The sequence below is a fragment of the Notolepis coatsorum genome (assembly GCF_963971535.1).
Source record: "Notolepis coatsorum genome assembly, chromosome: 13".
Lineage (NCBI taxonomy): Eukaryota > Metazoa > Chordata > Actinopteri > Aulopiformes > Paralepididae > Notolepis > Notolepis coatsorum.
In genome coordinates, this window is record NC_140177.1 from 40,536,625 (window position 1) to 40,564,382 (window position 27,758).

At 41.9% G+C, this 27,758-nt stretch overlaps 1 protein-coding gene across 1 annotated transcript in view; it reads right to left on the minus strand.

Annotated features, from left to right (window-relative positions):
* Window positions 1-27,758, minus strand: part of LOC311239530 (nucleoprotein TPR-like) — a 226,414-nt gene that overhangs the window by 49,714 nt on the left and 148,942 nt on the right. Inside the window, exons 36-43 of the mRNA XM_084327849.1 lie at window positions 22,336-22,551; window positions 16,710-16,748; window positions 12,145-12,351; window positions 11,893-12,004; window positions 8,255-8,439; window positions 2,564-2,628; window positions 961-1,256; window positions 672-866 (exon numbers count right to left, since the gene is read on the minus strand). Coding sequence (XP_084183975.1) covers window positions 672-866; window positions 961-1,256; window positions 2,564-2,628; window positions 8,255-8,439; window positions 11,893-12,004; window positions 12,145-12,351; window positions 16,710-16,748; window positions 22,336-22,551 — 1,315 coding nt within the window. The remainder of the gene's footprint in view (window positions 1-671; window positions 867-960; window positions 1,257-2,563; window positions 2,629-8,254; window positions 8,440-11,892; window positions 12,005-12,144; window positions 12,352-16,709; window positions 16,749-22,335; window positions 22,552-27,758) is intronic.

Below are 27,758 nucleotides of genomic sequence, written 5' to 3' on the forward strand. Positions count from 1 at the left end.
CATTCTGTGTGTTTTTCACTTCCTGTTTCCGCTAGTACATTTTCACCTACATCCCTGATTCGCACAACCCCACGTGGGGTATCATTGGAAAGCTACACTCATTGGCTATAACCCTGTCTAATAATTTTCGCAATGGGCAAATGATTGACAGTTCTAGAGCCTCGGGAGTCCGGGGTGGTAATCTGCCGCTTGCGTGTACAAATTTGCACGCCTGACACATCGGCATGTAACTCGAGAAGCGAGGCACGGATGTTGTCGAGTGAGGTGGCATTCTAACAGCAACAAATCGGGCTTTAATTCTATATAAGTTTTATAAAAAATGCAGACCCGAGCCGCTAGACGCTCGTAAAGTGCTGTGTTCCGCCGGCGGGCACATCGTCCTAAAAAGGGCCCGGGCCATTGCACGTTATGTGGTTAAAGTTCTTTGACTTTCCAGTGATTTTGTAGTTACTGCCATTTCTCTAAAACAGAGCAAGATTGAAGATAAAATATAATTCAATTTCACTTATAACTACATTTTGAAAGAAATTGTAGTTACTGCGGTTAGCTTCTGCAGAGCGGTATAGTACCGCTATATGATAATGTAAGCTGTAATGGAGTTGTTGGTGCACTAATTCCAACAGTCAAAACTAGCCATTTATGTGGCTCCAGGCTCCGCCCACTCTACCCACCTGCTCCAATCAGAGCTGAGGATGTGGACGGTCGCTCCACCTCAATGCTAGAGGCTGCCTCCTGGTTGGCTGCCTGCTGCTGAGTGGGCTGGACAAAGGCTGTTGTCGGCAAACTGGTTGGCTGAGCCAGGGAAATGGGGGTGGCCACAAGGCCAGGACTAGTGCAGCGCACGGAACCACTGACACCAATTAGCACTGAAGATACAGACCATAATATTACCAAGAGATTAACACTGAAGATACAACATTGTAATTGGTAAGTAAGAAATAGGGCTGAATAAAGTCTTACCTTCTTGAGTGTCCGTCTGTGTGGTTGGCATGACGGTGGCAGTGGGAGTTACCATGGATACGGTTGCTGAGGTGACCATGGATACGGTTGCTGAGGTTACCATGGATACGGTTGTCGGGGTGACCATGGATACGGTTGCCGGGGTGACCATGGGCCGGATGCTGGCGCGGGGTGTGGCCTTGTTACCGGGGGAGGGGCTTGGTTTGTTACCGGGGGAGGGGCCTGGCTTGCTGCTAGGCGATGGCTTACTAGGGGTGGGGCGAATGTTGGCGGTGGGTGGCTCAGAGAGGTTAGAGCTGAGAGACAGAGAGAGAGAGTGAGACAAAGACAGTTGAGAGACACCGAGAGAGAGAGACAGACAGAGACACAGAGACAGAAAGAGAGAGAGAGACAGACAGTTGAGAGAGACATAAAGGGACAGAGAGAGACAGCGAGAGGGACAGAGAGTTGAGAAATTAACAACAGAGCATTAAGTGTTAAAGTTACTGAGACATCTGGAGTTTTATTTGTATTAGCTTTAGTCATTTATTAACGTCACATTGTGGGAAAAGTTTCAGTATTTGTCCTTCAGCTAATCTGCAAACATAATGCTGGAATAATTATTATTTATTAATGCTATTAACACAAACTGAGGAGTGCTAAGGCTAAGAGAACGCTAACAAGACGTGAATAAGATAATGCTAACAGGCTGTGAGTGAGGAGCGCTAAGGCTGAGAGAATGCTAACAGGCTGTGAGTGAGGAGTGCTAAGGCTGAGAGAATGCTAACAGGCTGTGAGTGAGGAGCGCTAAGGCTGAGAGAATGCTAACAGGCTGTGAGTGAGGAGCGCCAAGGCTGAGAGAATGCTAACAGGCTGTGAGTGAGGAGCGCTAAGGCTGAGAGAATGCTAACAGCCTGTGAGTGAGGAGCGCTAAGAGAATGCTAACAGGCTGTGAGTGAGGAGCGCTAAGGCTGAGAGAATGCTAACAGGCTGTGAGTGAGGAGCGCTAAGGCTGAGAGAATGCTAACAGCCTGTGAGTGAGGAGCGCTAAGAGAATGCTAACAGGCTGTGAGTGAGGAGCACTAAGAGAATGCTAACAGGCTGTGAGTGAGGAGCGCTAAGGCTAAGAGAATGCTAACAGGCTGTGAGTGAGGAGTGCTAAGGCTGAGAGAATGCTAACAGGCTGTGAGTGAGGAGCGCTAAGAGAATGCTAACAGGCTGTGAGTGAGGAGCGCTAAGAGAATGCTAACAGGCTGTGAGTGAGGAGCGCTAAGGCTAAGAGAATGCTAACAGGCTGTGAGTGAGGAGTGCTAAGGCTGAGAGAATGCTAACAGGCTGTGAGTGAGGAGCGCTAAGGCTAAGAGAATGCTAACAGGCTGTGAGTGAGGAGTGCTAAGGCTGAGAGAATGCTAACAGGCTGTGAGTGAGGAGCGCTAAGAGAATGCTAACAGGCTGTGAGTGAGGAGTGCTAAGAGAATGCTAACAGCCTGTGAGTGAGGAGCGCTAAGGCTAAGAGAATGCTAACAGGCTGTGAGTAAGGAGCGCTAAGGCTAAGAGAATGCTAACAGCCTGTGAGTGAGGAGCGCTAAGGCTAAGAGAATGCTAACAGGCTGTGGTACAGTACCTTCCTCTGTCCTGAGCAGGACTCCTCAGAGAGATCTGTCTCTGCTCCGCTGCCCTGGGCTGTTCCTACACACACACAAGACAACATAAAAAAAAAAAAAAAAAAAAAAAAAAAATTGTAATCCTCTTTTTCTCCGCCTGATTTTCTATTTTTCTCCCCGTCCCAATTTTTTGTCGTTATGCCAATTCCCCCCCTCCCCTACTTGGTTGTTGTGCGCATGTTCCTCCTACTGGTCGGTACAAGGGAACCCTGAAGTCCACCACATGTGGAGACAGCCAGTGCTTCTCTTCTCACCTGGCAGCGAGGACTCTCATTGGTGAAGCGTAACGCGTGGGAGGTCACGCTGCCATCACCATTTCCTGCCTTTCGCTGAGCAGGCGCCCAGACCTGACCTGTAGGCGTCGCTGTCCACAACGCCAGATTACCACCCTCGACTTCCCTCCCGCTAACTCAGCCAAACAAGTTAGTATGACGACCGGCCCAAGCCAAGGCAATGCTGACTCCGGGAGTCGAGACCGCAGCCTCTTGCATTGGTGACGAGCGCAATCTCCGCTACGCCACCCGACCGCCTACAAGACAACATTAATGGCATAAAACCAGAGTCTAATAATGGGGTCTAATAACATCCAATGGGGTCAAGTGTTTTAGCCTTCAAAAACCATGATACATGTCCTTTTCCAAAACAGCAAGCTTGCAGTATAATCAGATGCGTCTTCATATGTTCTACTGAGGAAATGGATGCAAACCGTACATCGTATCAAAGGTTATGAGTTTCATAGGCCTTGTCCAAAAGTGGCCCAGACCTGATTTTTCCTTTTTGCTCATATGTGACCAGGCAGACTCTGGGTCCTTTAGAGTTTAGAGGGATATGAAAGTACAGGTTCATACCTTCAAAATAAGCCATCACCTGTACAAATCGGGCAGATACCTTTCAATCTATGTTTTATGAAACATGCTGATAACACAATACTTTCAGAGCTACAGGCATCAAGAGAAAATGGAGCAATTTCTCTTACAATGTACTATAATGACTACTCTACCCAGAAATCAATATAAACCCCCCTCCTCCCCACTTCACACATTCCAGTCAGAGACCTTCGTTATTCTGACCTGTGACCCCGCTTCTATCCCCAGGCCATCAGGATGCTCAATGACTATGTAACATCAACCCATCCATCTACACTCATTGCACACACTCACTTTAAACAAACTCACCTTTTTTCTGAGAGAACTGTACTTTATACGTGACAAATAAAAGCAAACTTGAAACTTGTAGGATCTTATAAGAAAATAGGAAAATAGTAGTGCCGTCAATAGATACATTTTTTTTTACTAATTAATCTCACAATTTTCTGTAATTAATCTAGATAAAAAATCGCATGTTTCTATTTAAGACCGAAGCTTGTAACAGATATTTACTAGAGTAAAATCATGGAATTAATGTAAAATCAACACAAAGAAAGTATATTTAGATTCAAAGACTATTTTAATAGCTTTCTTTGAATAGTTTCTCTCCTGTGAAATACAAATGTTCAACAAAACCATCAACATTGACTCAGCTAGACCGCTTTCTTATATTATATTGAAAAATGTTCACTCCATAGATTAATCTAGATTACATTTTTTTAACGGTTTAAATAATTTGTATTAATCTCCAGAGTTAAAGCATTAATCTTTACAGCCCTAGAAAATAGTCAAGATAGTAATCAAGATTCAAGATTTTATTATCATTTAAAATAAAGTACAAAATAGAGCTGCATTAACAATAGGTCAAATTAATCATACCAAGTTGCGTTGGATAAAAGCATCAGCTAAATGACAAAATGTAAATGTATTATTATTTTTTAAGTTTAAATATCAACATTATCTGGCCATCCTCAGTAAATATAAATACTATCAAATTCCTCTGACCTCATCTGGTCTTTCCAAAGAGAGAGACACACACACGCACGCTTATAGCAGACTTAATGATTTTAGAATATTTCAGCTAATGAAGTTAAATCAACTATCCAGTTCGTTTTTATAATGTAACGTTTGGAGAGAGAGTGAGAGAGCGACTGACTCTCCGTTATGCGCCGTCTGACTTGCGGACTGGACTTAATCTATGCGCACTGCCTGCTAGGCTATGGAGAGATTCAGATACAATTTAACACAAACGGTTCCAAAGTTATTAATGTTTCACACTGCCAACAAAGTAGCTTACTGGGTCCGTTGACTCGGAATGAAAATTAGCTGTAATTTCTGTGCGTCTCCCTCCGTCTCCAACACTTGAGATTTCACACCCCTCCGAGACGAAAATGTAGTTCTTTCTGCTGCATCGGAATAAATACTGTCGGACAATCTAACAATAATTAACACATTTACAAGTCGTATACATTTTAGCAAATAAGGAAACCGAGAGAACATTTCAAAGCACTCAAAAATGGCAATATCACTATTTTCGAGATCCAAATCCGACCTAGACTGTGCCGGGTCACATATGTGACTCGGATACATTTTTATCATGACAGTGAGAACAGCACAAATCACATGGAATCTGATATTTTCAATTCAGATCTGGACCACTTTCATATGTGGTGCTAAATCAGATAAAGGTCTGATTCTTTTGCAATGATATTGATATTGGCCACATTTAAAAAGCCAAACGAAGAAATCAGATCTGAGCAATAAATCAGAATTGAGCACTGAGGCTTGCAGTGTTCAAGTTTCAAGTTTGCTTTTATTTGTCACGTATAAAGTACATGTACATTACAGTGAAATGCTTGGTTCTGTGTGAACGTACATGCAACTGTGCTCCTTCTCTCTGGGTACAGAGTGTTACCTTAGACCCACTGGGCCTCCTCTCTGGACACAGTGTTACCTTATGCCTCTTTTCCACTGCATGGTACCTACTCGACTCTAATCGCTTTTGGTACCTGGTACTTCGTTCGTTTTCCACTGCAGGTAGTACCCGCCGTCAGTGTAGCTGGTCGTCATAGCGAGGGCGCTGTGATGTCAACTTCAACGCGACACACACACACGCGTATCAAAGCTAGCTATGAAGCTACCTTCACAGTGTATTCTGCGTCATTTAATGATGAAACAAAACCAACAGCAACACAATTGCTATGAAGATACCTTCACGGTGTATTCTGCATCATTTATTGATGAAACAACCAACATCAGCACAATTTACCACCAAGAACAAAGAGTTTAGTCTCACAAAAAGATCGCTAATTTTGTTAGCTTACGTGTAGTTAGCTAATAAGGCACTGGTATCATAGAATAGAAATACTTTAATCATCCCGAGGGAAATTTGACACTACAAATTGGGATGATTAAAGTATTTCCATTCTATTCTATGATACCAGTGCCTTATTTGCTAATGTACGCTAGCAGCAATGCTAACTGTTATGATGGAAAATCCCAGTCACATTAGCATGTAAGCTAACAAAATTTTCGACTTTTTTGTGAGACTAAACTCTTTGTTCTTGGTGGTAAATTGTGTTGATGTTGGTTTTGTTTCATCAATAAATGAGGTAGAATACACGGTGAATGTATCCTTTTTTGTTTATTGCACTTTGTTCTTGCTGCAAACAAATAATGAATGCTAATGTTTAGTAGTCACAAGGCTATTTAAAGATGGCGGGTTTGTGTTTTGTGCAGGATGTCCCCTGTGTAGTGCAATGATAACGTAGTGACGATTCTCTCTTCTGACCAAACAGTGGTCTGCAGCAATGTTCCCTCTAATTATTTTTTGGTCTGAGCAAACACTCAAACCTCCTGAGCAGACATCAGCAACTACTGAGCAACATATGTCACCTGCCGATTAACCGGTTAGTTGATAAGCGGCGGTTTGTAAAAAATCTCAGAATCTTAATTTCCCTTAATGTCTAACATAAAAATATATACATTTAGCTGATACAGAGAAATAATACAAAAAGGCATATTATATTCCTTAATCAAATATTTATTTGACCATTTATTGACGATACAGAGCATAGTCCTTACTTTGGCGGCGGCGGTGTGAGTCGTGTCACTAACTTTTGTCTTTGTAGGAGGCTGACTAGTCATTATTTTATAAAGTGAATTATAATGCGACTTCAAGGGTGACCATATTGTGATTTTTTTAAAAGAGGACACTCTGCCTTCAGCCTCAAGATACTTAATCAAAGTTTACTCAAAGATGCCTTATCATTATAATATATTTAAAGTATACCTCCTCTGTATGGATATAAAATTAGTTTATATTATTTTATATAACAAAATAATATCTCTCTATAACCAAAGTTACTCAACATGCTGTATTATGCCTAAAGTAATCTATCTGACAAATCTCAAGAAAATAACTAAATCAACCTATGACAAAATAATATATATTTTCAAGTCTTACTGGACAAAATAAATAACAAGAAAAATATGATGTAATGTTCTAAATGTAATACCTATTCTGTATTAGAAAATCCAGCTTTAAAAAATATATCTTTATCTTTTCAATGTAATGTAAATTATAAAACAGTAACCTCACAAAGATACTAATTTAAAAGTGCACTATGCACTAAAAGTGCCCTCCTCAGATTTGTTGCAATTAGTGTACTAAACTAATTTATTACACACATAATCCTTATGATTGTATCATAAGCATCTTATCAAACCAAAACATCATTTTGAGGCATCAAAATAGTTTTCAATTATTTTCTTTCTCTCTGTATAGCTGCATTCTTCAATCAATTTGGTCAACTTTGCCATCAAACTCTCGCCTTGCACTGCTTTGTTTGTAATGTTTTGCTGTGTCCATGTGAGCTTTGAGATCGTTAGCACCTTTATTAGACACAAACATATGGTCAAGCTTTGCACGCGTTGCACTCCGCTTCCAATTAGTCTCGACCGGGATGATAAATTGGAAATTTTCTCTGCAGTTCATCTGTAATGTACATTTTCGCGTTTGCATTGTGAGGAGCCAGCAATGCTGGTCGGATCTGTCCGATCATATATATATATATATTTCTTTTTTATCCCAATTTCTCACATTACATTCACCCTGAATGTTAATGTTATCCAGGTGAAAAGTTAACTTCATTCAAGCGAGGCATTGCAATCCTTGACATAAATCATTTGATGTATAATTAAATCAAAGGAAATGCGTTTGGGTCTGAGAGTGTGGCTGGTCTGCCGTTCTGCAGCTGGATACTATTGGTTTGTTTTGGCAAAATTCTTCTGCTCTGTGTGACAATAAATAAATGAATGATGATATGCAATTTAAAACCAAAACTAAGGCCTCAGTATGAGTTTAAGACGTGAACATGGTCATGTTTGTTCAATAATTTTTTTTTTTTTTTTTTTCGACATATTTCAGATTTGCGCGGGAGCGTTTTGCCATGTGCGCGCGCGCGCACGGGCGCACCTTAGGGGGAACATTGGTCTGCAGTGTTTCACGTCACTTTCTGGTATCGCTTCACTACTCGCTTGGAACCTCGACAAAGAAGGTACTAAAAAAGTACCCGGTACCAAGTACTATCCGCAAATTTTGGCAATGGAAAACCGAAAAAGTAGAGTCGAGTAGGTACCATGCAGTGGAAAAGAGGCATTAGACCCACTGGGCCTCCTCTCTGGGTACAGAGTGTTACCTTAGACCCACTGGGCCTCCTCTCTGGACTCAGTGTTACCTTAGACCCACTGGGCCTCCTCTCTGGAGTCTGGACTCAGTGTTACCTTAGATCCACTGGGCTCCTGGCCCTCCTCTCTGGGTTCAGGGTGAGTCTGGGTCTCTCTCAGTTCTCTCTCCAGTCTCTGCAGCCGTCCTTCGTACTGAGATTTGAGGGCATTTATTCTGACTTCCTGCTCCTCCCTGGCCTGTTTCAGCTCCTCGTTCTCCCGATTCACCTGCTCCTTAGCATCTGGAGGCACACACAGGGGTGGAAATCAAACAAACATTAGCTAGAACAGTCTGGGATGCATAATGAAGATACTACAAAATATGAGCAATAGTGTATTCAACAAAATGTATATCAGCTATCAGTGAATTCACCTCTTGTGCCTTGAGGTGAAAGGTCAAGGGACCCCTTTGAAAATGGCCATGCCATTTATTTACCTCAACACTTTGCTTACAACTAGTGCTGTTAGGCGATTAATTTTTTTTATCTAATTAATTACAGGATTTGTAATTAATTAATCGCATATTAATCGCATAACCATTTTAGGCCTGATATTCTATAATCCTATTTCAAATGGCATGTGTCCGGATGGCAGAATTCAGTACTGTATCTACAAAACCTTCTGTTTAATCATCTTCCATTTATTCATTTGCTTAAGATTTTTCAGGTCTGGTCAATTTTAGCATGGTGTTATTCACAGTCAAAGATAAAACAAATGTAATTGATATTCTCATTTGGTTCATTACAAAATTTACAATTGACTCAAGCCTAGTAACAGACACTGGGAATACATTCCCTGAGATCCATAGATGTCCCTAGAATCAGATACCAAGAACATGCAAATGGACCATATTCAAAAAAAAGTCTGTAAATGTGTATTCTATGTACTTATGGAATGTATTCCCAGTGTCGGTGTCTGTTACTAGGCTTGAGTCAATTGTCAATTTTGTCGACCAAACCACAACCTCCACGCACATGCATATTTTAATCCATGTTTCATAGCGTGCATGTGTCATCTTAACACTTTCAGAGCCGGCCGTGTTTTCCTTTTACCCCCTTGAATGCCCATCAACCACTTCAATGTTAGGCGTTAATATCGCCTAATCTATGTTTTAAATTATGGCTATGTGTCTAATCTGCCCGTCGCTTATCAATGACTAATTTTCCAGTCAACATTGTCGAAGCGGATTGTTTTTTTATCAGTTCATTTCCGTTTTATAGCATTTTGAAAAACCCTCGTTTTCACGGAAAATAAAAAGATTCCGTGATAAACGCCCTGTACTGGAATATTCTAGAACGTTGTCATTTTTCGGCCTATTTATGAATCGTTTTCAAATAAACGCTAGATTATCGATAGTATATGTGTACGTATGCAAGCTGAAAATCGATTATCTTAGTTCCTGATCGCTCGCACAGCCAAACAGCCATATCACACATAGGGGAAAAGCTTATATCTCTGTGAAAACAGGTCTGATTATCCTAAGACTGGTAAAATAGATTCCTTACCCGAGATCAGATGGTATCCAAAAAGATTATTCCAATTCCTGATCGCCATTCCAAAAATCGATCCTTTTATTGATCCAATGCTACGTACTGTAAAGACATATTACACGCTGTTCTGATGGTCCACAATGACTCAGAGCGGCTCAAGGTACATGCGTGAGAAGTAAAATGTGGATTCCGGAGTTTTTTTTTCTCATCCATTTTCATTGAGTCCATTCCAAAAGGGTGCATTACCATCTGGGAGACGATAGGGGGCGCTTCTTTCACATCTGAGCTCCTGGTGGGGCTGGTTTCCCAACGGTAGACTCGGTTGATGAAAAAAAAAAAAATCACGCTAAATATCGTGCTGGGCATTCAGGGGGCGGGCTGCTAACACGTGTTATGTCGTGGCTGGCATTCAAAGTGTTAATGATGACGTCACACCAGGTACAGGGCAGCAGGGGGCCTGAGAATCACAGGCAGGTAGTGGCAGGAAGCAGAGCCTTCTTGTTACTACTAGCCGAGGAGCTAGTATCTGTTTCACCTAACACTATTGCTCAGTGATCATAGCCATTCATCTCTAAAGCTAACCACTACCACGTTACCATATTTGTAATAATGTAACAATGTCGTTGTACATAGTGTTTATAACGTTAGTAGCTAAGTTAGCTAGCTTGGTAGCCAGCATTCTCGAAACTCCTAACATGGCCCGATTTAAAATGGTTCTCTCCTCTTTGTATACCTTTGTCCTCACAAGTATTCTGCCAGGGAACTTATGGACACGACAATAGTAGTAGTTATAAGGTGTATAAGCTTGTAACGTTAACGTTAGTTAGCTAATAGCTATCGTGGTAGCCCCTTTCGTGACTGATGCACCGAGTGCTATCCGAGGGGGCTACTATCGTATCAACATGCCGCGACGTGTAGCTTGCTAGCCGGCATGATGCGTGTGCAGTGCTTTGCCCCACAGGTCTGAGAAGAGGACCTGCACATTTTACTCATTCCAAAAACTCTTTTACATGCACGACAGTAGACATAATGCTAACGTTAGCGGGGTAACGTTAGCCAGAGCCATATAGCCAGCTTGATACTATGACCCGGGGATAAGGCGACAGCCCACAGACCAGTAGCGCTGCTGTACTGAACAACAGGCTGCCTAGTGGTACATGTAGTTCTTTTTTTACGACATTAAAAACCTTATAACTACCTTGTTTCAACCAGTTGTAGCTGGTCCATCAAAGTCTCTGACGATTAAACCCATTTGCGTCTTGTAAGGCGTCCATTTGGATCAAGGAAATAGCTTTCTGCACTCGTCAAACTCCATTGTAGTGGATCAGAAGTAGGGAAAGTTGCCTCGAGTGACTTCACGGCCCTGCTAGCGTCTGATAAGCTTTTAGATTTGCTCCGTGCATGTTATTCGTGCATTTTTAACCCTTTGAGTGGCATTTCCGGCGTCAAATGGAAATAAATAAATAATGAAATTAGATACCAATGATGTAAACTACCCATAATTGAAGAGTAGGGTTTAACCTGCAAGTTGGCCTTTAAGCTTAGTCTATAATATAGTGTTAACTGTAGGGCGGCTACGTGGCGTAGTGGGCAAGGCGCTCGCCACGGAATGCTGGAGACGCTGGGCTCGTCAGTTCGAGCCCAGCGCTCCACATTTGCTTTCAGTTTAGCTGGCCGTCCGTACTAATACACATTGGTCGCATTAGGGGGTGGGAAACTGATGGGTGGGGATCGGGCGTTGTGGACAGCGACTCCTACAGGTCGGTTGGTGCGCCTGCGCAGTAGAATCAGGAAGTGTCGGGGGCAGCGTGAGCCTCCCATGCGTTACTCCTCGCCACTGAGAGATCGAGCTGCGCAGGTGAAAAGATGCGACTGCTGTTACCTCAAGTACCGGAGGGGACTTGTGCTATGTATGACTTAGTCCACATTGCAGCCGGCTTGTGTGAGGCAAGAAACAGCGTCCGTGACAGGGGAGGGTTGAATTGGATGATACGAAATTGGGATGGGAGAAAAATATAGAAAAATGGGAGAAAAAGTGTCTCAAAAAAAAATATAGTGTTAACTGTAATTAACTGTTGAGTTGAGTTGAGTAATCTTAGTCTTGGCTGTGTGCATATACCGTAGTTTATATGTCTTTAACTAACTATTGCTTTGGTTAATCCTAGTCTTGGCTGTGTGCATATAGTGTATAAATCTTTAACTAACTGTTGAGTTGGTTAATCTTAGTCTTGGCTCCGACGAAGGCCTTCTTGGTTTTCTCTTCCTTCTCAGTCATCTGCTGTCTGAGCTGGTCCTCTCTGCTGCTCCTCTCTGCCACCTACAGGACAACAGTAGTATTACACCCGTCCACCATCATTCGCCTTTGGACAGAACCAGAACCAATTTAATGGACCAGGGATTTCACACACAAAAGAAATAACAGGATATAAGTCAGTGCGTTAACAATAATAAGTGTACCTCCTGTCTGAGCCTGGTCAGCTCCTCCTGCACGGCCTGGTTAGCTTCGCTAGCTGGAACAGACTGGGAGCTCTGGTTGGCCTGGTTAGCATCGCTAGCTGGAACAGACTGGGAGCTCTGGTTGGCACGACTAGCCTCAGTGGCCTGGTTAGCTTCAGCTAGCTGCTGCTGGAGACGACCAATCTCGGTTTCTTTGTCAGATACATACTGATTGGGGAGTGGGAGGTGGGGGTAAGTAGTTGTCATACTTTAAGCTGCATGTGTATATGTGTGAGTGTATATGTGTGTGTATGTGTATCAGGGTTCCCACAGACATTGCAAAATGAAATTCAAGGACTTTCAAGTACTTTTCTAAGCACTCTTTTCCATTTTAAAAGGGCATTTAAAAAGGATACAATTCACTTTTAAATAATGTTTTTTTATATTATCTGATCCAATATTTATGGCAATTTCACCTAGGTGGCAGTATCGCCCACCCATTGAAACCTTATTTCACACCGTGTGTTACATCTAAACCCCTCCGGGCGGAGAATTTTGGTCCAGGCAAGTGTAGCGGTTCACCCAATCACATAGCCACTCGATGCATGTGTTGTGCCGGATTATGTCCGGGACCGGATGGACACCAATACTGGAAATCGCGATCAGACAATTGGAATATTCTTTTTGGGATAACCCTGATCAAAGGTAAGGACTATCTGACGTCAATTCCACCTTGATCCTACAATGATTTCATATGGATCCAGTCGATCAACATACCGGTATGTAGTATTCAAAACGAATGCCGTTGATGACCATCAGAGCATCAAAAAACGACAAAACAATATTCACCACGGTATAACACGCGAACGTATACATGAACAAATTTATCATTTTTGGATAGATGGATAGTTAATGTCAAATGAGCCATAGTATTGTCTCCATAGCTATAATATAGAATATAGATATAGCCCTCCAAACACTGCGACGCACAGTGAAAATCCCTATCTCTTAAAGCGGTGGCGCAGTAGGTACAAGGATAGCTAAAGTGGCTGGCGTTGAAAGTGTTAACACAAAAGGATGACCCTCATGCATTGCAAATTTGCATAAAATTCAAAACAAACGAAATAACTTAAAATAAAATAATTATTTTATTTAATAATAATTTTAAACAATGAATAAAGTCAATGAGAGTATCAATAATACACCAGAGTGAAGTCTAGGAAAAAATAAAATATATATATAAAAAAAGATATTTTTTAACACATTGGGTGCCAACGACGAGAAATCTCGTTATTTAATCGTTATTTCTTTTATTAGCGATATCCATTCATTTTTCATCCATCCAGCCTCACGTTATCATTGCTCTGAGCTCGAAAAAGGCAAATACCGGCCCCTATCGTCTCCCGGATGGTATTGGACCCATTGGAATGGAGTCAATGGAAATGCATGAGAGAAAAAAAACTCCGGGCTCCACATTTGACTTCTGAGCCATGTAACCTGAGACTATTGCATCAACTGAGGGCACTGGAAGACACGTCGATTATGTGTTTCGAGGTATAACGTTGGATCAATAAACGCTCGATATTTGGAATGGCGATCAGGAATTGGATTAATCTTTTTGCAGAACATCTGATGTGAGGTAAGGACTTTATTTTACCAATATTGGGTTAATCAGAGTTTTTTTTTCTCACAGCGTTCACAACGTGTCTCATATGTGTGTATGTGTGTGTGCGTAACATTAGCGCCAGGCAGGGCATAGATAATAGATTTTTCAGCCCGCTTCTCTATCGTGCATAAGTACACATATACTATCGAAAATCTAGCGTTTATTTGAAAACGATTCATAAATAGGCCGAAAGATTACAACGTGTTTTGTGTATTCCACTAAAGGGCTATTTTCGCGGATTTTTCTGGAATCACTAGAAATTTTCAAAACTATACTCGTATTCAAAACAGTATAAAACAGAAATGTACTGATGAAAAAACAATCGACGGTTGTATTAGACACATAGCCATAATTTAAGATATAGTTTATGCGTTCGCAAATATCCCCGTCCTCTCATAGACTAAAACGCTGGCACTCAAGCGATAAATCGTGCACCCCCTGCTGGCAACCAATGTGTTAAAATAGTGGCGTTAAAATAATTTTGCGTTAACGCGTTAATGGCGCGGTAACTTTGACAGCCTTAGTATGTGTGTATTAGGGCTGTCCCCGACTAAGGATTTGTATAGTCGATTTGTAGTCGCCGAAATTAGCCGATAGTCGACTATTAGTCGAATATGAAAAAAAAGAAAAAAAAAAAGGAAAAAAATGTATATATATATTTTTTAATCATTCCATTTGGGCTGTAGGGGTGCTTAATGTCTGAAGGAGTCGACGGAAGGCTTCTTGTTCTCTGCGAAAGCATGCAATTGGTCCACTGATGCAGTGATTCCCAGTGGGTCCGCCAGACCACAGATGATTTGAGGTATTTTTTTTTTTTTTTTCCTTTCAGAGAAATATTTAATTAGCAAATTTTTATCATCAGAAGCATGAATAGTCTCTCCACTACAATAAAAAATAAAGATAAATAAATAAACATCTAGACATGATTTTTGAACGTTAACAGTAGGCTACCGGGTAGCCGCTAAAACGCGAATCAGTTGACTGTATCACTTTCCGTAGCTAGCCTAGCATGCTAGTTAACTTTCTCGGCTCGTCTGCAGTCAGCCGCCAGAGGCGAAAATGTGTGACAAACGAAAAGGAGATGACGGCAGCTCATCTGCAAAAAAAGTTAGGACCTACAGCAATCGCGAAAATTACATCACCATGGGCTTCACTGAGGGACCAGACAAACGACCTGAGTGTGTGATTTGTGGAGAAAAGTTGGCAAACTCGAGCCTGAAGCCCAGCAAGCTGAAGAGACATCAGGCGTCTAAGCACCCAGAAACCGTTGGGAAGGATCCAGACTTTTTTCGGGGGAAAGAACAGTCTCTCAAGGCGAACAAGCCCGTTGATGTTAGAGTAGCGTGGAGCAGGGGTGGCAGTGATTTACAGAAGGCTACCGAAGCCTCCTTTGAGTGTTCGCTTTTAATTGCAAAAGCAAAGAAACCGCACAATATTGGCGAGCAGCTCATCAAACCAGCCTGCATCAAAATGGTTTAGAAACTGTGCGGCCCACAGGTGGCGGATAAACTAAAATCAGTACCACTCTCGAACAATGTAGTGAAAGACCGAATTGATAAGATGTCAAGTGATTGCGAGCAGCAGCTGTCAGAAAAGCTTAGAAAGGGTCCATTTGCCATACAACTTGATGAAACTACAACTGTCGCAGACGAGGCTGTGCTCATCGTTTATGTGCAGTATATCGAAAATGAGGATCTGAAGCAGGACATTCTCATGTCAGTCAACCTTACTACCACCATTCGAGGTGAGGATATTTTTACTGCAGTGGATTCTTACTTCATTCAACATAAATGCAAACCGTTCACCATTAGGGCCTGATTTGAGAGGATGAATACAGGATTTGAATATTGGCCAACATTTTGAGATTTGTTGATTGAAGGCACAAGTCAAAGAAGCATAGTGGGTCTAATTATGATGCATATGCCTGTGTATAAGCAGTTTGTTATTAAAATGACAAAAAAAGTATTTTATGGTATTTTATTAGGAGGGGGGTCCAGGAATTTCATCAGAGATGTTTGGGGGTCCCTGGGGGAAAAAAGGTTGGGAACCCCTGCACTGGTGGATACATCTTGATATTTATCTAGTCTAGTGTGTTCATTAGATGGGTGAAATCCTCTTTCAGTGCCTCTGTGCCTGTTTTCTTAGGCAGTTAGCCTCTGGTACGCATTCCATTAGCGTTAGCCACGCTTCTAGGCCTCTTTGCTTTTGGAAAGAATGATAAAAAATTATTATAATTATAAAGATTTTTTTTGCATTCGACTAAGAGGTTGGCAGTCGACTATGGCTCCTTTCGATCGATTAGTCGACTATTCGATTAATGGGGGTCAGCCCTAGTGTGTATATATGTGTGTGTATATATGGGCATGTGTGTATGTGTGTGTATATGTGTGTGTGTGTGTGTGTGTGTGTGTATATTAGGGATGTTCGATATTGGCTTTTTTACTGATATAGTCCAACTCTTAATTTCCGATACCGATATATGCGTTTTCTTTTTTAAAGATTTATTTTTTAGCGTTTATCGCTTTATACTACTGGGCAGTCCAGTAGAGAGAGAGAGGAGGAACGGGAGACAGAGTGGGGGGGAAGACATTCGGCAAATAACAACGGGTCCGGGAATCGAACCCGGTCGGCCGTGCCGCGACTCAGCGCGTTATGTGGTTCGCCACTGGGGCGCCCCCATTATGCATACTTTTGACAATAAATAAAATAAGAATTTGTTCTTACTTGCCTGGGTAAATAATAAAGGTTAAATAAATGTAAAAAGAAGAAAAAATTATTAGTTTTTCTTTTTAAACAGATACCAATAATTTTCTGTTACATTTTAATTCCATCGGTAGGCCGATATTATCGGACACCCCTAATGTATATATGTATGTGTGTATATACGTTCTGAAGTGTATATGTGTATGTATATGTGTACCTTCTGCAGGTTATCCAGCTGTCCTTGCAGCTCAGTCAGCTGTTGGAGACAGACATATCATTAGTGTTCAGAGTATCTGCAGGTTTCAACAAGTTACATTTAAGACATTTTAAGACCTTTTTAATACCACTTAGAGCTAAATGTAATACCAATTTCACGACCATACTAGCAAAAATAAATAAAAGCCCACATAGCGACACTGAACTGGCGGCTGCACTTTGCGTGCCAATTTAAATGCTTGTGCGTTCCATACAAGCTCTCGCCAGTAAAGGATTTCACTGGTTTTCATATAGTTATAACAGCATGTATGTAAATACCTATATCAACTGGAGTTTAAAGGACCCTGTGTTAGGGCTGAGCCCAAACTTTCGAACATCCGTTAATTATGTTGGCGTTAGAATCTTAATTAATGGGTTAGAACCTCCGCTTTTTAATGTACACAGCAAATATATATCAGAATGTGATATATATATCAGAATATCACAGTACTATGTTGTGTTTACAATAATTCGAAAGTCAGGCGCGAACACGGGTCACAACAACACAGTCTAGTGAGATGAGGAGGAGTCACCGTCATATCAGGAAATGAATCAATCATCAAGAGAGAGTTTAGTGACTCACACTCACTCGTCTGATTTCATAATACAACGTTTCCGAATGGACTTTTGGATTAAACCAAGTGTATGCAGTGATGCTGATGCAGATGCTTTCCCAGCGGAACACAAGTTACTTAACGTTACACAGGTAAGTTATGTTATGCACGTTAATTAAGGTATGCGCAGCCCTTTAGCTTGCTAACGTTAAGATCGCAGGAGCCGTCGGCCAACAAAGATGTTGTTTCAACAAATGGATTCACAAAATGGATTATCATCCATATCAACGTTATTGAAGCCTCCCGTGACCAGTACGTAAATCAGTACTGTTAATAACCGCAGCAATGTGTGTATATGTTCTACGTTATATGCGTAAATGTGCGCCAAGACTCGACAGTACTGAACCAGAAAAAGCAGGAGCAAATTCTTTGCATGATTAGAAACGATGGTTCGAATGTCCGTTCGAAAAACCCTGGCGAATGTTCGAATCCCAAAAACAGGCTTTGGGACAGCTCTACCCTGTGTGTATTAAACTCTAAGAGACATTTCATTTTTCAGTCTCTGTAGAAGCAGGGCCTGTGACCAGAGTCAAAAGAACATTCCTTAGTAGATAAACTACGTTCTGAGCAAGGCCGAACGTACAGAGGGGCAGCGGTTGCTAGGATGACGAGATAGCCGGGAGTGACCTCTTTGGGTCAGAGGTGACGAGCAGCTGCCGTTGCTTAGTAACGAGATAGAGAGAGACAGCTACGTAAGCTGTGGGTTCTGAGCCAGTTCAGTTTTGGATAAGAGCGAGACTGACATAAAGAAAAGCTGAGCCAGCCCTAGAAAGGACCACGAGTTGAAAGGCTGCATGCGGGAAGCTAGGAGAGATAGCACTTAGACAGAGATAGATGGAACTTTCGTTTCTTATACCTCTAAAGACTTTCAATTCATTCATTCTGTACGAGAATCTTGGTTTATGCAAATAAACAACCTCCTTTCTGATATGAGACGACGACTCCAGTACATTCTCGTCCGGATACATTAATGGGGACAGTGTTACAGCCATGTAAGCGTGTGGGATGACAGAATCTCACTGAACGATTGCCTCACAAACAACAAATAAACACAACGCAGAGACTTCACGGAACGGCAGATGGGGCCTAATAACAATCAACGAGAAGGCTGTAAACACAATATCTAACACCAGACACACCAAGCTCCAGGTAGCCCCGCAAAAAACTACTTGAATACAAAAACATTGAATCTATTTTATATTATTTAATCTCCCGACATTATTATTACCGTAATTTTCGGACTATAAGCCGCGGCTTTCCCCCCCATTTTTCTACCCTGCGGCTTATATAACGGTGCGGCTAATCTATGTATTTTTACAGCTAACTGGGCGCGCTCCCTCAGCTCTGTGACCGTCAGATCAGACTCCTAAATCTGCTGCAGCAGTGCACGCCTTGCCCCTCCTCCTCCTCCCCCTCACAGACCCAAGTCAACAAACCATTACGGCAAGAGTCTAGTGTATGAGCAGCTCAGAGCTCCTCTTTCAACATAACTGAAGCATTAAACAAAATGACCCAGTCAACGAACTATTTACTTTAGTTTATTAACACTTTGAATGCCCATCACGACATATGTCGTGTTATCAGCCCGACCCCTGAATGGCCATCACGAGAATTCACGTGATTTTTTTTATTTATTAGCAATCTGAATTCATATTTCATCAACCGAGTCTACCGTTGGGAAACCAGCTCCACCAGGAGCTCAGATGTGAAAAAAGCGCCCCCCCTATCGTCTCCCAGATGGTAATGCACCCTTTTGGAATGGACTCAATGAAAATGGATGTTATGTGGGGGTATGTTTGTGCCCTGATCAGGCGCTCCTAATGTGAGTTGTCATGTCTAGATGTAGTCCGCTGTCATGGTGTGTAGTCCCTATTGTTTTCCCCCCCAGGTGTACCCAATTACCATTACCCCAGGTGTGTGTTGTCTCGTCATTCCCTTGTGTATAAGTAGTCTGTCATCCCTTCCGTCTGGTGCTGATCCTGTCTGTATAGTCCTGTGTTTGTCTGTCTATTATTTGATGTTCATTTCAGTTACGAAAACCATGGTAACTATTAATTAAAATATTCTTTATTTAGATACTTTGGCTGCCGTCTCCTTATTGTGTAACATTGACAAGTTAACGAGCCTTCCTGTAGTCAATGGTTACGTAATAATGGATGAGAAAAAAAAACTCCGGAATCCACATTTGACTTCTCACGCATGTAACCGGAGATGATCCCAGTCATTGTGGAGCCTCAGCACAGCGTGTAATATGTGTTTTACAGTATACGCGTTGGATCAATAAAAGGATCGATTTTTGGAATGGCGATCAGAAATTGGAATAATCCATTTGGATACCATCTGATCTCAGGTAAGGAATCTATTTTACCAGTCTTAGGATAATCAGACCTGTTTTCACGGAGATATAAGCTTTTCCCCTATATGTGATATGGCTAGGCCTGCCACGATAACACATTTTGCTGGGCGATTAATTGCCCCCGAAAATATCGCGATAAGCGATATTATTGCGACCGGTTAGAGAATTTTTTTTGAGAAATTTATTTCCCAAAACTTTTATTTTGAAGCCCACCGCTCCGTCTTTTCCGGTGTTTTAGACTTTTATTTTGAAGCCCACCGACCGGACCGGAAGTATTGTTGTGATTATCCTAAGCAGAAACTATGAGCCGACAACTTGTCTCGTCCGGTTCTGTTTTTGAGCTAATGATAAAACAAATTGTTGGTGAACAACTAACTTTAGGTTAGTTTTAACGTTAGCTACTAACGTTAGATGCAGCTACTACAGGCAATCAGCGATGAGGAGGAAGCGTCAAAGCAGTATATAATAGAATAGCTGTGGTGCGTAAGCACTGCAGCACGACTCGAAACTACCGGAGTGTTATAATAAATTAATTCATGTTTAACTTGTCCCCGTGTCCAGTCCTTTGACTAGCCCCACCCGTTCATTGTAAACAATGATGCATGTAATTGTATTAACGTTATTCTGTGTTGTACTTGTAGCTATGCTATACGTTGTATTTCGTTTGTTAGCTATTTAGCTAATGTTGTTAGCATGGAATGAGAATCAAAGCTCTATCTTTCATCTTTATTTAGCAGTCCAGTTTCTCCGGGCAGTAGCGAGTAACTACTTGGGTCTAAAAATAGCTAACGTTACACTACAAATAATGCTACTTGGTTAAAAGGAGCAACACTATTGAGAAATGTAGTTAAGCTATGTGACGTTGCCCCACGGAGCTCCCGTGCTGTACTCTAGTAACGTCAGCGGCCCGCCTCCCAACACGGACAGTGACTGACAAGGGGCACTGGTTCCGCCTCATTAAAACAAACGCGCAAATAGCAATTAATCGCACCCGTCAAAATCATTGCATTCATTTTAATTATCGCAGCAATTAATCGATTTATTGCTTATCGCGGCAGGCCTAGATATGGCTGTTTGACTGTGCGAGCGATCAGGAACTAAGAGAATCGATTTTCAGCTTGCGGCACCAGCGTGCATACGTACACATATACTATCGATAATCTAGCGTTTATTTGAAAACTATTCATAAATAGGCCGAAAAATGACAACGTTCTAGAATATTACAGTACAGGGCGTTTATCACGGATTCTTTTTTCCCCCCTTGAAAACGAGGGCTTTTCAAAATGCTATAAAACGGAAATGAACCGATAAAAAAACAATCCGCTTCGACAATGTTGACTGGAAAATGAGTCATTGATAAGTGACGGGCAGATTAGACACATAATTTAAAACATAGATTAGGCGATATTAATGCCAACATTGAAGTGGATGGTTGGCATTCAAGCACTAAATGTGCGCCCCCTGCTGGGCACTGAAAGTGTTAATGCATGAGGCGTTGTCTAATGTTATCTAGCTACTGATGGCTCCTGATATCATCAGTTTGGCATTCGATTTTTTGCAGGTGCTGGCTAACTGGCGTTCTATCGTTCTGTGAGCTGGCGTTGGTACCTGGCTGGCTAACTAGCGTGGCTATCGTTCTGTGAGCTGGCGTTAGTACCTAGCTGGCGCTGGCTAACTAGCGTGGCTATCGTTCTGTGAGCTGGCGTTGGTACCTAGCTGGCTAACTAGCGTGGCTATCATTCTGTGAGCTGGCGTTAGTACCTAGCTGGCGCTGGCTAACTAGCGTGGCTATGGTTCTGTGAGCTGGCGTTGGTACCTAGCTGGCTAACTAGCGTGGCTATCGTTCTGTGAGCTGGCGTTAGTACCTAGCTGGCTAACTAGCGTGGCTATCGTTCTGTGAGCTGGCGTTGGTACCTAGCTGGCGCTGGCTAACTAGCGTGGCTATCGTTCTGTGAGCTAGCGTTGATACCTGGCTGGCTAACTAGCGTGGCTATCGTTCTGTGAGTTGGCGTTAGTACCTAGCTGGTGCTAACTAGCGTGGCTATCGTTCTGTGAGCTAGCGTTGGTACCTGGCTGGCTAACTAGCGTGGCTATCGTTCTGTGAGCTGGCGTTAGTACCTAGCTGGCGCTGGCTAACTAGCGTGGCTATCGTTCGGTAAGCTGGCGTTGGTACCTAGCTGGCGCTGGCTAACTAGCGTGGCTATCGTTCTGTGAGCTGGCGTTGGTACCTGGCTGGCTAACTAGCGTGGCTATCGTTCTGCGAGCTGGCATTGGTACCTAGCTGGCTAACTAGCGTGGCTATCGTTCTGTGAGCTGGCGTTAGTACCTAGCTACCGTTACCGTTTAAACAAATGTTAATAAATGGGAGCTTCCTCAAACAGCCATCTCTTTCCCGACAATCCCCTCTGTGCACAAACCCTTACATATGGTAATTAAACATTAAAACACCTGCGGCTTATAGTCCAGTGCGGCTTATATATGTACACATAATTCAATTTAGCTGCTGCGGCTTATATTCAGGTGCGGCTTATAGTGCGAAAATTACGGTAATTAGAATTATTAATTATTAATTTAAGACTTTGGAATACCCTGCAGACACCCTGAAAACACTGCCTCACCTTGCCCTCTGATTGGCTGAGGGAGGTCTTGAGGGCGGAGACTTCCTGGTTGTGGCTCTGCTGATAGTTCAGTTGGGCCTGCTGTAGTTCTTTCTGACTGGCTAGATTCTGCTGCTGTAGAGCCTCTTTAGCCTGCTGGAGTTCCCTCTGGGTCAGCTGGCTCTGGTTCTGACGGGCCTGGGCTTGCGCCTGCTGCGTTTTCACCTGGTTCTGCATCTACACAACAGAACAAAACAGTTATTCAGGTTCTGGAGCTTCACAGCAGAATTCTGGATCTCACCGGCCACTTCCTGGGACAGGGCAAGGAAACTACAAAAGGAGGAAGGGTTCAAGTTCTTTATTTGTATTAATAGTAGGGATGGGTACCGAATTCGGTACTTTTGAGGTACCGAACCGAAACACGTCGGTACTACCGAGTATCGAATCAAGTGAGAAACCGGAAAAAAAATTAAAAAAAATATTTTGTATTAATTTTTTTTTTTACTTTTTTTTTTTTATGTCAACGTTCACACGCACAATATATGCTTACCTAGGATTTGACCTGATTCAACAACAAAGCAGTCAGAGCAATGACAAGCCGAAAACTGTCGAAATTGTAGTTATTTGAAGTTTGGATTTTTTTTTTACGACTGAGGTAGGTAAATTAAATTTCTTGCGACTAAAGTACCGAAAAAAGGTACTGTTGGGTACCGGTATCGATTCACAGGTACCGGTATCGGTTCAAATGTGAAAGGTACCCATCCCTAATTAATAGTAGTAAGTATTAAGGCGAGACACTACAGATGACTAGGGTCAATTTTTTTACTAATAGATATCACAATGAAACTTCCCCAGTTGATTACTTATATTAAGACAAGACTCTTTTGTATTACAAGTTCTGAAATTGTATGTTTAAATATGCAAATGAGGCATGGTCTACTTAAATATGCACTAATTTGCATATAATTCCAGGACAGAAATCTGAACATTGGATAAAGCCATTTTCAAAATTATAGTTTCATTTTGTTGACATATTAGAGCCAAAGGTTATTACAGAGGGGATTTTGGATATCTCTTTTTATCACTCCATAAATCAGAAAATACTGTCAACAGTCCATTTGTATGGTAAAATTCCATATTCCGCCATGTTTTTAGGAATAAAATGTGATATAAATCAGGCTATGAATGAGATATCAACAAACCCTTCTGCAAATACCTTCAGAATATAGTATAGATATGCATACAACTGGAAGGTTTGGTGTATGCGAGCAGGGGCGTAGCTGGGGGGGGGGGTAGCTTAGGATGATTCCAAGGGCCCAGCACTGGGGGGGGGCCCAATTTTTTTTTTTTTTTTACTAGACATCACTCGGGTGTATTATTGATGCTCTCATTGATACTATGTTTGTTTCTGAAGTGTGTGTGTGTGTGTGTGTGTGTGTGTGTGTGTGTGAGATATATAGAGAGAGAGGGGGGGCTTTGGTAGACTATTGCATTGGTCCATTCATTGAAGATGAACGCAATGCGACATCCTTTACTAGGCTCACCAACCAACAGTGCAGGTGCTGAACTGAATGTATAGGTAAAAAACATATGCGTTTTCATCAATAAAAAAATGGCAAAAAAAAATTCCGCTCGCGCGCTTACACGCGCTCGCATTCACTAGGTGCCTACAAATACATTCTTTCATGGGGCCCAGAATCTGGAGCTACACCCCTGTATGCGAGTGCTATTGAAGTGGAGATTTCTGGCTCATGAGGAAAAACTAATTTTGAGAAAACGGCCTTTACAAGATTTGTATTGTAAAATTCCATATTCCGAAAAGTTTTTAGGAATAAAATGAGATATAAATCAGGCTATGAATGAGATATCAACAAACCCTTCTACAAATACCCTCAGAATATAGATAAGCATAAAACTGGAAGGTTTGGTGTATGTGAGTGCTACTGAAGTGGAGATTTCTGGCTCAGAGTAGGAGGAAAAACTCATTTTGAGAAAACAGATTTATATCGTATTGATTTGTATTAAAGATTTGTATTGTAAAATTACATACATTTGTATTGGAAACCACTATTTACAGACACTATCTAATAAAATACTTAGCAACAACAATATAATATCATCTAAAACTAATACATCAACACATCAAAATTCATAACTGAATTATAACATAAATTATATAAACTATGATCACTTTTGCTCTGTCACAAAAAAATTGCTATTGAGTCACCAATGTTGCCAACACTAGGTGGTGCTGTCTGACTTCCTTGTGTATATGATTACACAAGAGACTCTTAGATAGATCATTATGTTTGGCTATGTGTATGTGCATGTTATGTTGCATTTCCATGTGTATGTATTTTGCACTCTTTAGGCTGTATGTCCTGTGTATGTTGTCTGGCATTTTACGTGTATACCGTACTTTTCGCACTATAAGCCGCACCTGACTATAAGCCGCAGCAGCTAAATTGAATGATTGTGTACATATATAAGCCGCACTGGACTATAAGCCGCATGTGTTTTAATGTTTAATTACCATATGTAAGGGGTGGAGCCTGCGGCTTAATTTGACTCAACACGGGAAACCTCACCCGGCCCGGACACGGAAAGGATTGACAGATTGATTGCTTTTTCTCGATTCTGTGGGTGGTGGTGCATGGCCGTTCTTATATTGAGCTTTAAGTTCCCACCTCTACAGAGAATGACTCCCATTGGGACACAATACTGTCAGACAAATAACAAGAATTAACTCATTTACAAGTTGCATTAAGTAAATAAGGGAACAGATAAATAACTTTTCAATGCAGTAAAAAAAGCAATATTTCGATTTTCGGGTTTTGTCCACATATAAGCCGCACCGTTATATAAGCCGCAGGGTCGAAAAATGGGGGAAAAAGCCGCGGCTTATAGTCCGAAAAGTACAGTATATATTTTGAACTCTTGCACCGTTTGTATTTCATGTGTTTTGGATAGACTACAGATGGAAATTAGCTTCTGCTAAATCTGGTGCAAACATATTTTCATGTAACAATGATTCATGTAAATGCACATTGTCTATAACTAAAATAAAAAAAGACCTTCAACTGAACAGAACCAGTCATTTCCTGGGTCCACACCAGGCAACCACAGTAACACAGTCACCCACACACTGCCACCAGTAACTACCACAGTAACACTGTTACTATTAATCTTGACTAGATGTCCATGCCCGCTCCATATGTAGGACCCTCACTAGTTTCCTGCTGGTGTCGTTTAATTTTTCTGGCTGTGCTCAGACTCTTGCGCCTACGTTTTGCACTGGCGATTGTGATGGCCTCAGCTTTTGCGATTCTGAGCATATCAGTGTCCTTCATCGAATTCACGGTAACATAAGTGCTATGAAGCCACAACCTCTCCATAACACTTATCATGGCAGACTGGCAGAGGCACCTTTGTTGAAAGTGGAGATGGCCATACTGGCTGCTGCTTCAAGCCTGCTTTTACCCACAAAGACTGTTTTTGGACACCGCGTCCATAGTTGAGGCACTGATTTGCATTTTGAGTGCCTCCATGCTGCATTCACTGCAGCAGACTGTCACTTGACATGTGGTGGTAAACTGGTATTAGTTTCCTACCCACCTCTCTTGTTAAACAATTTCCAGCATGGCATTTGTGGCTATCCGGTGTTTCCCCGTTCTCCTCTGCTTTCCTATACCAGCACCACGAGAGACTGCACCTGGTGTGCATAGGGTTGTCATCAGTGGACATGGAGTGGAGGAGACCTGCCCATATTGCGGTCTTCATTTGATCGATTGAACCCTGGTTATCCAAAATTGCCCCCCTATAATAATTTTGCAAGGTTTTGCATTTATTCGCAGTCAGTTTCCCCACACCCTTCCCTCCTAACTTACCCTCTGTACTACACTTCCTTAGTGCTGTACCCATTATCTTGTGGGCATGATTTATACACTCCAATTTTATGATTTCGTGCCCAGGGTATGGGTTCAGTGCAACTACCTGCCTAAATGCTGTACTATCCCCATCTGATAGCATCTCAATGTACCGCACCTGGTGGCGATTCACAGATCTAGCCCACATCCTTTTTGCTGACTCTTCTCCATTGCCTTACTCGAACCGGCAACGTTATTAGCACAGTCATTGTGTGTCTCTCTCCAGCTGTGAAACTCCTGCTCTGTTACTTTCTTCTGTCGCTTGGCGTTTTCCTTCAGGGCACACGCATGGCAGTAGGATGCTAGGACCTCATAGTCTATCACCAGTCCTGTAAGGAGGTCAATGCACACGGCGATTCCATAATGTGAAGTGAAGCCTCTTTTTTGCCAGGTGCCATCAAAAGAAACACTTATGTTTATGACTGCATCGGCATCCTTCCTCAGTAACTCTGCCACATCTGGGTCAACATCTGCATATGCCTGCCTGACCTGCTCCCTGGTCCTGTGTAGTGACTCCAGGCCTCTCTCAATTTCTGCCACTAAAATTAAATGTAAATGTAACATCAGTTACCCCTAACGGAAATGAATTTTTTTTTCAATCATTATTTTAAAGCACATTATATGTCCCACCATATCACAATATATTGTAAAATATGGAAATAATATATTACACCCGTATATGAAAGTGGCTGGCAACTTACTGCTGGTAAAATCACTGTTTTGTATAGTATTACATTCCTCTTCTAGAAACAATCAAAGTCCCACCGTAAGAGCTATGGCCTCATACGGGTCCATTAAACAGGGTATCTGCAGGTTTAGCCCAGTCAGATTTAAGGCTTTTTAAGACTTTTTAATGCCACTCAGAATTAAATGTAATACCAATTTCACAATAACAAAATGGCAAAAATCATGGGTACTCTCAGTACACTCATTCAAGGGTACTACGACTATGCCTGCACCTCATGGTACCAAAGCATCTCAAAGGCACTAAAAACAAGATTACAAACATCACAAAACAAACTGGTCAGACTACTGCTTAACCTCACTCCTAAAACCCACTTTACCCCTGCCCACATTCAAAACCGCTCTTAAAGAGCACCTACGGGAGGCTGCAATTCGAAACTGGCCACCGTAAATGTCCAACCCCCCCCCCCCCCCCCCTCCTCTTAATGTACAGTCCCCATCATATGTATATAATATTTTCTGTTAGGATCTCTGGGTAACCGTACTGTATATTATTTGCATATCGTATATGTCACAAATGTAACAGTACTATATACCTTAGGCTCAGCTTCTTCCCCCAGGCCATCAGAGTCCTGAACAATGAACATTGAGTACCACTGTAACACTTTAGCATGAGCGGGCACACACTCAGGCCGCACGCACCCTCACTTATTGCCAAAAGGAAAGGCCACTTTAAATTAGTATTAGCAACAGTAACAGTGTATTGCACTACTATTACTACTACTGTTAACTGTTACCCGTTATTGCACAAATTTATTGTTACCTGCTACCTGT